The sequence below is a fragment of the Jatropha curcas genome, chromosome 5 (genome assembly GCF_041381405.1).
Source record: "Jatropha curcas cultivar XTBG-Jc1 chromosome 5, XTBG_Jcur_1.0, whole genome shotgun sequence".
Lineage (NCBI taxonomy): Eukaryota > Viridiplantae > Streptophyta > Magnoliopsida > Malpighiales > Euphorbiaceae > Jatropha > Jatropha curcas.
The window spans coordinates 27583845-27594221 of NC_143155.1; the positions used below are offsets into that span (position 1 = coordinate 27583845).

The 10377-nt window shown below is 36.3% G+C and overlaps 2 protein-coding genes across 2 annotated transcripts; both read left to right on the forward strand.

Annotated features, from left to right (window-relative positions):
• Positions 1-1718: 1718 nt before the first annotated feature.
• LOC105642746 (3-oxo-5-alpha-steroid 4-dehydrogenase (DUF1295)) lies at positions 1719-3262 on the forward strand. Its single transcript, XM_012227677.4, has 3 exons — positions 1719-2024; positions 2114-2377; positions 2614-3262. The coding sequence occupies exons 1-3, from the start codon at positions 1794-1796 to the stop codon at positions 3091-3093; spliced, it is 975 nt and encodes a 324-aa protein (XP_012083067.1). The 5' UTR covers positions 1719-1793; the 3' UTR covers positions 3094-3262.
• A 2118-nt stretch (positions 3263-5380) lies between these two features.
• PAP14 (purple acid phosphatase 14) lies at positions 5381-7467 on the forward strand. The gene is made up of 4 exons (XM_012227678.4): positions 5381-5810; positions 5898-6292; positions 6386-6836; positions 7160-7467. The coding sequence occupies exons 1-4, from the start codon at positions 5522-5524 to the stop codon at positions 7192-7194; spliced, it is 1170 nt and encodes a 389-aa protein (XP_012083068.1). The 5' UTR covers positions 5381-5521; the 3' UTR covers positions 7195-7467.
• Positions 7468-10377: the final 2910 nt, after the last annotated feature.

Sequence of the window (10377 nt, forward strand, 5' to 3'; positions counted from 1 at the left end):
GTTTTGGAACTCCATGCAATAAATTCTTGTCAGAACGTTTTTCTATTTATCGACATCTCTTGGTACTGTTAAGTTCTAACAACGTCAGTCTTTAAGAATCAACTCAACTGATGCTCTCAAGCAGATATGCAACTAGTCTTCTGGTTGACTATTGGCAGGCACAATCTGCTTTGGAGTAAATATTACCTATTACTATTTAGTACTAGAGGAGTGTCTGGGCATGCACTTAACGTGCAAAGCGGTCATATAAGACGAATTCTTGTTTAGTTTCTTATTTTTATCCCCTTGCCTACTTTCATTCCTCCTGCATGTGCCATGTATAGACGTTAGTATTTCGATCACAACTCGATGTAAGTTTTGCATACCGTTTCAACCACTATTAGGAGCCTATATAAGCTAGAAGGAATTGATTCCCCCTGGGCGCCAGCTTATGAATGCCAAGGGCCTAAGCCCTAAGGCCTAATAATAATAAAGAAAATAAATAAATAAATAAATAAATAAAATGCCCATACTAACTCGGATTGTGGACCCTGCAATTGCGTTGTTCTTTAAGTTTTATGGAGGTGCTTTGATGATCGCTAATTAGTTGTGAAATTGTGATAATGGTCTTCTCTCCAGGCGTGGCAGCTGTGCAGTAAAGCTGTTCGCTTACCTTTCTGCGGAGATTGCGCGAATTTCCGCCGAGTTAATGGAGGGGAGGGGGCCAGAGAGTAGGTAGGGATAAGTATTTATATAATGAAGAAAGGGAAGATAATATGATTAAGAACACCACCACAGGCTACAAACATCATTACAGGCACCACAATCATAGTTACGATCTCATGATGATATATTATTGTTATCATGCATTGCTTGGATTCTTCTTGCACCCTTCACAATAAATTTTCAGATCCTTAATATGTCAAAATTGGTCAAAATGTGGTCCTAATGACTTTTTACCGACACTGACATTTCCTTGAGTTGTCCTTATGTTATAATTAATCATCCACTTAATACAAATCTGTTTCCAGCTTCGCCATGCCAGATGCTAACATGTGTAACCTGTCTTACACTTCAATTTCTTATTGGGTTTGCTATGGATTTTGTTTAGAAAGTGTGAGAGGCAATGTCACGTTCAATCAAGCGACAAAGGGGCAATAGAAAATCTCTGACATTACAAGATCTGTATAATTAGAGTTTCTCCCTAAAAGATGAGCCGCACTGTTCCTCTTTATTTTGACACGGGGAACAAGTCCATTAGGGAAATCTTTCAAGCCACCACGATATGTATATCGATTCAAAATGTGGCTAACGGCCCAAACTACCTTAAACATGTTCGACGCGCTAAAACCTTAATTGCAGAAACTGAATGGCAAATCTTGACAAGAGAGATTATTAAATACGACTAGAAATGAGTAATTTGCCTAATTTGAATTTGTAAGATAAGTAAAGTATTTGGCTGATGGGGGGAAAACACCTTATAAAATTATGACATAATGCACGAACCGAATGAATTAACTGGCATTTAACAACAAAGGTAGGACGTAATCATGATTAACAGCCACTGGTGATTGCATATAAAAGAGAGGATTAAAGCTATTAATAAATAATAACAGTAAGGATATAATATTTATATCAATAATTACTGGAAGAATAACAAAGGGGTATAATAATATTTATTATAATGCAATTCATTTTTTACTTTTGGAACGTTGTAGGTAGAAGCTATAAAAGCCGGCTTCCATGCGTAAGTGAGTGCGCGTGTTCTGAAATAATTCTAGGCAGAGCAAAGAGCGAGAGCAAGAACAAACGTTATGGGCAGTAATTTGAAGAACGCTGTGATTGCTTTCCTTGCTCCACTTCCTTCAATTCTCTTCTATCTTTCTCTCCTTAACCATTATCATACTAGCACTAATGATGAAACTGCTTTCTCTCCTTTATGGAAATGGTGCTTTGACCACCCTCTGCTACTGGTCAACGTCCTCTTCTTCTTCAACGTCAATGTCCTTTTTTGGCTCATCAGTCACATCCAAAACAGCCACTGGGTATTACTTCAATTCTTTAACCTCATACTCGTTTTTTTTTTTTTTTTTTGATCTTTTTCTTTGTTTAAGTTTAACTTGTCTTGGCGCAGATGATAGATCTGTACTGGACTGTGATACCAATTTTGCTTGTTTACTATTACGCGACATACCCTTTTGCCCTATATAACTGGTGGAGGTCAAGAATCGTGATAACAATAACATGGTTGTGGGCGTTGAGGCTCACCCATAATTACTTTAGGCGGGAAAAGTGGCAATGGGGTGCTAGAGAGGACTGGAGGTTCACTGATATGCGCGGTCAATATGGCAATAATTGGTGGTGGATTTCCTTTTTCTCCGTATACCTATCACAGCAGGTAATGTATATTTTCTTGTTTTTATTGATTTCTTTGATGCTTGTTGTGGTTACTCTACTAAATTTGTACCTGACATAACTATTTGATGAATTGCCACAATGAACTTTCACTTCCAGGAATTTTTTTAAAGTTTTTTACTTCAGCCTCTAAGTTTAAGTATTGTTGTTTACCTGCGAAGAATTGGTGTAGGTGTAGATGGGCATATTTTCTCATTTTTCTGTCCCATAAATTTGCAGGTATTTCTAATTGGAGTTTGTCTGCCATTTTACGTTGTTCACTCGGTTGACAAGCCATTGGATGTCTGGGATTTTGTTGGCATTGCTGTCTGCTTATGTGGTGTTGTCATAGCTTACTTTGCTGATACACAACTCCATGAATTTGTTACAAGAAACGAAAAATTAAAAGAGCTTGGAAAGCCAATAGTACCGAATCTTGATAGGGGCTTGTGGTGTTATTCACGGCATCCTAACTACTTTGGAGAACAGTTGTGGTGGTGGGGGCTCTGTATTTTGTCATGGAACCTGGGACATGTATGGACCTTCGTTGGGGCTCTCATTAATACTCTGTGCTTAGCATATGTTACTGTGCTTGTTGAGCAACGGATGTTGAAACAAGAGTACAGAACTGAAGCATACAGGCTGTATCAAAAGACAACGTCAGTGTGGATTCCTTGGTTCAAGTCGTCTGCTTTTGCAAAAAAAGATAAGAACAATTGATTTGCTTTCTACTCATAAATTTTTAGTAGTTATTGCTTGTCTGCATTATTAGTATAATCTATTGTTGCTCAATAGTTTTTCAAGTATTTAGTTGTTTGTTTGAAATTATCTGCTTGTAGCCGCCGAATTCACAACTCTATCTATAAAAATTGTATAAATTCCTTTTTCATTTTCTTTGAAGTTTTAGTCTATTGAATTTTTTTGAGCGTATTTGCTATGTTAAAGCATAGATTTCCCTGTATTTTCCCTTTTTTACAGGTGTTACTGATTTCTTTTCCTTCCCCCCCCCCCCCCTCCCCTCACTCCTTTAAAAAGAGATTATAAGGTTCCTCTTAACTAGGTCTGTGCATATCACAACCAATGACCTGACTATATACGACTTACTATAAAAAATGCGTTATAAAAAGAAAGGCGAGTTGTAACTCCTTTAAAAGCAATATTCTATTAGTATATTGTGCTCTCTTAAATCGGGTCCAGTAAACTCGATTGACCACATTCGCTCTTAACTATAGTTTGATATCAGAAAATATTTGGTCTTAGTAGTATGAAGATAACAAATCATGTTGTGACTACTGTAAAATGAATGTTTTACAGATAAAGTCATGACTGCTAAGACCATAATTGTTCTCTTGATAAGAACCAGAAGTGGAAATCTAAATAGTGATATAATTCAGTAAGGTTAGTGGTGCATTAACCTTGTTAACATTCTTGAGAGTGCTTAAACCATGTTGCTTCTACAAAACTCCTGGAAGTAATTATTGACTAGTTCTGTTGATCTTAAGTTGAGAGTTTTGCATCCACTGTTAAAGGAGGTAGTAGTGAAGAACATGCTCTCTGGATTATAGCTTCATCTTTTCTTTTATGTTCTGTTGTTTTTGTATCTAGTTATTTGTACCAATCTTCCATGAACAACTTTCCTGAAGGCATACGTAATATTGCAAATGCTCACTGAATGAGTAAATCAATAAGAGATCTCGGATTGAATTGATATGAATCAATCGAAGATATTTCCTCTTGCTGTATTAGTAATCTAGACATTAGCATATGTGGAAATTTTTATAGGAAGTATCCTGTAACTTGTTGAAACTGATGCTCTTCCTTGAAATATTAAGCGAGGGATGCTGTCCAAGTTAAAACTTGTCCACCTGTTCATGTAAAATAGAAACTGGACGTGAAGGACGAAGCTTAACTTTCTTACTTTGTAGACTTTATGTTGGATTGTGAAGTTGCCAACTGGTACAACTGCACAAGTTTGAACTATAACTCTTTGTTCATTTGTTTTCAATTGTTTGGTAAGATTTTATCCGGGACACAGGCCATTAATTAGGGCAGAGCACAGTTCTGTTTGATTTGATCTTCTACATAATCGGGTTTTTTTTTTTTTTTTTTTTTTTTTTTTTTGGTTTTTATTAAACCAACAGATAGGTTCAAATCTGTCAAAAATAATTAAAGCTAAACTCAGAAAACTAAGTTGGATTTTATATTCGATTTGATTCGAATTAATTTATATCTTAAAAAATTATCGCCGGTTAACCCTAGCTATTATGCATTTCATCGTACTCTTCCAAATCCAAAACTAAAAATTCTGTTGATAAAAAAATTGAAACGAAATCTGGTTTCTTTTATTTATTTATTTTTTTAGGTTGTCTCCAGGATCTCACATCCGTGATCGGGAAATAAAAACAAAAAAAGGAATTTGCCAGCATTTATTTTGTCCTAGTTATTGACGTTTTGGGCACAGGAGTAATCAACGAATTAAAGTCCATTATACAACTAGGAACAGGGTCCTGACAAATTAATTTACTACAGGGCAGCTTCTTGTTTAAAGAAATTCTTACATGGGTCGGAAAGAAAGGACATCACGACAACCCAACCTATTTATCAATTCCAGTCCCACTTTGTCTTTTTTTGCAGAATTTTACATGGACTGTGCACTAAAAGACCAGTATACTGACTGGTGCTCTTTTGTTTCTATTTTTTTTTTTTCAGGTTAGGTTTTACACGACTATTGAGTGAGCGAGTGAGTGTAGCCCTTTTGCTACGGCTGCAAGGATTAATATTTTGGAGTTGGGTGTTAATTTAATGTTGGTATTTGTTGCGCATTTATTTAGAAAGCTTTGACAAGTCAGAGAGGGCACAGAAACAGATCATAATAATCACAAGTCACAACTACTAGATTTTCTGTGACCCAATTGGCTCTCTACTCTGTACGGATAACCCTAATGAAGACAGGCTTATCTGTTCGCTTCCTATATAGTATATCCTAATTCAGTACATCAATACTGTAGGGTATATCCTCTGGAATTTGGATGCAATTATATTATCTAACAAGGAAACTAGTCAATTTTGGGTCGAGAAAACCCAGGAGACTACGAAAGCAGGAAGCTTATATTTCTGGCATTGGTTTATTCTCTAACGGGGCTTCAAAATGTTGTTGGGAATGAAAATTTCATATCTTTCACTTTCGTACATACTTGCGTCACTGGTTGCCTTTTCTCAGTTACTAGTTGTATTTGGTGCGCAAAAACAGCTGCGTTTTGGGCAAAATGGAGAGTTTAAGATACTGCAAGTGGCGGATATGCACTTTGCCGATGGCAAGACCACGCCTTGCTTGGATGTGTTCCCGAATCAAACGCTTACTTGCTCTGATCTCAACACTACTGCCTTTGTGGAGCGCATGATTCGAGCCGAGAAGCCTGATTTAATCGTTTTCACTGGTACACTCTTCTTATTCTTCTTCTTCAACGGTTTTGAATTCTCTAATTTGGAATAAGATTAAAATTTAAATCTTTTTTGCGAAACAGGGGATAATATCTTTGGTTTTGATGCTACGGACGCAGCAAAATCACTAAATGCTGCATTTGCACCTGCAATTTCATCGAACATTCCATGGGCGGCTATTTTAGGGAATCATGATCAAGAATCGACTCTTTCAAGGGAAGGGGTTATGAATCACATCGTTGGCCTTAAAAATACTCTTTCTAAAGTTAATCCATCAGAAGTACACGTTATTGATGGTTTTGGAAACTACAATTTGGAGGTTAATGGGGTTAAAGGTTCAAGATTTGAAAACAAATCAGTTCTCAATCTTTACTTTCTTGATAGTGGAGACTATTCCACAGTTCCATCAATTCCTGGCTATGGCTGGATCAAACCCTCTCAGCAATTTTGGTTCCAACGCACTTCTCAAAGGCTTCGGGTATGACTCTATAACTTCTCAATTCTAATAGGTTTGATTTCTTAATTTGATTAATGATATAATTCTTTTGTTTTATTTCATTGTTTACTTTAGAGAGCCTACATGGGGAAGCCAGAGCCCCAGAAAGGGCCTGCACCAGGGCTTGTGTACTTTCACATTCCATTGCCTGAATTTGCAAGTTTTGATTCCACAAACTTCACTGGAGTGAGACAAGAAGGAATAAGTTCTGCTACTGTGAACTCTGGTTTCTTTACTGCTATGGTGGAAACAGGGGATGTGAAGGCTGTTTTCACAGGACATGATCATTTGAATGATTTTTGTGGTCAACTGACTGGTATAAACCTTTGTTATGCCGGTGGGTTTGGATACCATGCCTATGGGAAGGCTGGATGGTCAAGAAGGGCAAGGTTGGTTGTAGCATCTTTGGAGAAGTCAGAGAAAGGAGATTGGGGAGCTGTTAAGTCAATCAAAACATGGAAGCGCCTTGATGATCATAGCTTCACTGCTATTGATGGCCAAGCCCTCTGGAGCAAAAGCCCCGTAGGTAAATTTATTGGACCATAGGAACCTTTCGACTTGCTTGTTTGCTTAGAAATTTTGCAGCATTTCATCCTTGAATTATGGTGTGGTTGAATTTTAATTCGTGATAAATAACTTACGTTCCTATTTGCACATTGAAGCATGATACATAAAACCAAATGAACATTTGCTGCTGCTTTGTTTTGTGCACATTGTCTTCTAATAAGGTATAGAAAGTGTACAAATAGATAAGCTTGCCTGTTTAAGTATACATAATAGGTACATTGCTGTGCATTTCTTGTTTCTGTTTATCCATTTATTTATGAAATTTCCATTTGCATTGAGCAGGAGCTCGTAGAAGGAAACGGATTGGCGGTGTTTGAGCAATGTAACTTGACCAGAAGACTGTCACTGCGCTGGTAGCCAAGAACTTGAATGGAGGGAAGCGTATATTTTAGATCATGGTAGCCATTAGCCAAGAATGTTGTGTATCATTATTTACAGATTGAGATACGTATCCCGGAAAATAAATTACAACAGGGAAAGTAATTTAGCAGACAAATGGATTGTTATGTTTACAGAAAGATGAAAGATTTTTCCAAAAAAATCTATGTAATGGATATGATTGGTAGGTGCAATTTTTAGATTTGATTTAAGTTTCTCGTTTTGTATGATAAAATAAGGATAAATATTGTATGGACCATAATCTCTCATTTTCCATAGATTTTGAAATCTCATTTTGAAGTTAAAAATCTCAATCATAATGTATTCCGAAAAGTTTTATTTGTCAGTAAAGATGCTAGTTTTATAGTATTTGATAACATAACTTTTGAATTAAAGATGCTAGTTTTATAGAATTTGGTAATATAGCTTTTGAACTAGTTTTTAAGGTTAAGGTAGCGTTTTGTGAAAAATTAATCCTTATAACGTTTAGCTTTTAGTATTAACATTTAACTTTTAGCATTTCATGAAAGGCTTTTCAAACAGTTAGTTATTAAACGTTGCTAAAACAGTTAATTTTACATAACAAATCTGAAATTTATGAATTTAATTTAATATTTACACTAACGGTAAATCTATTTAGCTCAGCTTATACTAAACAGATAAGTTCAATAAATTTGTCAAGCTTATGATATTAATACTCTGGATTCCTTAGATTTTCAATGTCCATAGATCTTTAATTCCATGGATTTAAAATTTTCAAATCAATCTAAATATATATATATATATATATATATATATATATATATATATATATATATATATATATATATATATGTTTAAAGAAATGAGAAGACAAAAGAAAAGGGGATGGGGTAATAGCCCGGTGAGCACTTTTTTGTATGGAATATATATGTGACGAGATAGGATTGTCAATCACGATAATGATAATTTATTTGTTGGTGAGCGCAGGACACGTTTAGATTGTCTTACTTGTTTGTTGGTTTCACGGGTTGTTTTCAGAAAATAAGCAATTACCTATGAAAGGAAAATTAAGATATGTTGATTAAAAAAAATTAAGATGTGTTGATTAAAAAATTTCTTTTTCAATTCTTTCTTGATCATCTTCTTCCTCCTGGTTTAGGCGGAATCCAACCTGGAGACTGCTTGTATTCGATTAGCTCAAGCCGTAGTATAGGACTAAACAACCCATTGATTGCTGAAAAACAAAAGAGGATGTGGGTCAAGGAAAGCAACTGTAGATCCTTATTCCTTTGACTGTGCATATTCCTATTGATTTGCTTCTTTTGACTTTCCCTTGTTGGTTGTATGAAGTATAAACATCAATCTTTGTGATCATAAAATACATTCCCATTCTCTCTACTAAGTCGTCCAATTTAATAATGGCCGCCTTCAAGAGAGCAGCCGTATTGTGCGTGATAATGATGGTTATGGCATTGACGACGGTAGAAGCAAAGAGAAAGCCTATTAACTTGTGCGGAGGATTCGATCCTCATCCTCCACCTGGCGGATGTGCTATAAGGTGGCCTTGTCTACGATCCAGTATGTGGGGCTAATGGGGTCACATATGGCTGTGGCTGCCCTGAAGCTGCCTGCACTGGCGTTCGAGTTGTTAAGTTAGGCCCTTGCTAGCCGCCAACTATCTGTCTCCTCGTTTCCATTTATATACATTTTGGGGATTTGATTTGACCGTCTTCTCAACCTTTCTTTGCTCCCTCCTGTTACTCCGACGGAGTTCTTTACTTTCCAGTTTTTGTTTAGAAGTGATGAAATTAATGTGGATGAACAATATTGTAATTTGCAATAAAGATGAATGTCATTCGTCAGTAATTATACAAATAAGGAAAAAGAATTCTTCACTTTCGCAAATTAACTATTCCTCCTTAATTCTTCACTTTCGCAAATTAACTATTCCTCCTTAATTCTTCACTTTGGCAAATGGGGATTTGGTAACCGCATGTAACCATTGGCTACAACAAGGTATTTTCCCAGATTCCCTAAATGATACCTTAATTGTTTTGATCCCCAAAAAAGATAGACCAGAATTTGTTACTGATTTTAGACCTATCTCATTGTGTAACGTACTCTACAAGATTGTGTCTAAAATCTTAGCAAACCGTTTAAAATGTGTATTACCAAAGATTATCTCTTGCTATCAGTCTGCTTTTATACCTGGGAGGCTTATCACTGATAATATTTTAATCGCCTTTGAAATGATGCATAATCTCAAGAAGCCAAGTAAAGGTAGATGTGGAAATTGTGCACTGAAAATTGATATCAGTAAAGCCTATGACAGAGTTTGTTGGGCGTATGTGTGTGCCATGCTTGAGAAAATGGGGTTCTGTGCTATATGGGTAAATTGGATGAAGATGTGTATGACTTCCGTTAAATACTCTATTATTGTTAATGGGAAAATAGTCGGCTCTATTGTTCCTGGAAGAGGTCTACGGCAAGGGGATCCTATATCACCCTACTTATTTTTGGTCTGTGCAGAGGGTTTGTCACTACTCTTCTCTGAAGCGGAAAGGTGTGGTAAAATTCATGGTGGTAAAGCTGGTCGAGGGTGTCCCAAAATCTCCCATTTATTTTTTGCAGATGACTCACTTTTGTTCTTCAAAGCATCCAATGCTGAAGCCACAACTATTAAAGGGATCTTAGCTACATATGAGAGTGCTTCTGGTCAATCAATTAATTTTCAGAAATCGGGTATTATATTCAGTTCCAATACTAGCATGATTGTGAAAGCTGATATCAGCCATCTTCTGGGAGTGTTTAACTCCTTCGAGGGTGGGTCTTACATAGGTTTACCTTCACTGATTGACAGGAATAAAAGACAAGTTCTTGGTTTCCTAAAAGAAAGAATGTGGAAGAAAATAAATAGCTGGTCTGACAGATTTCTTTCCAAAGCAGGAAGAGAGATTCTTATTAAATCGGTGATTCAAGCATTGCCGGCTTATTGCATGAGTGTCTTTGAATTGCCTTTGCGTCTATGTACTGAGTTGGAAAAAATGATGAATAGTTTTTGGTGGGGTTCGAAGGGTAGTGAGAAGAAGCTTCATTGGTTAGCTTGGAATCGAATGTGTGGAAGTAAAAAAGATGGGGGA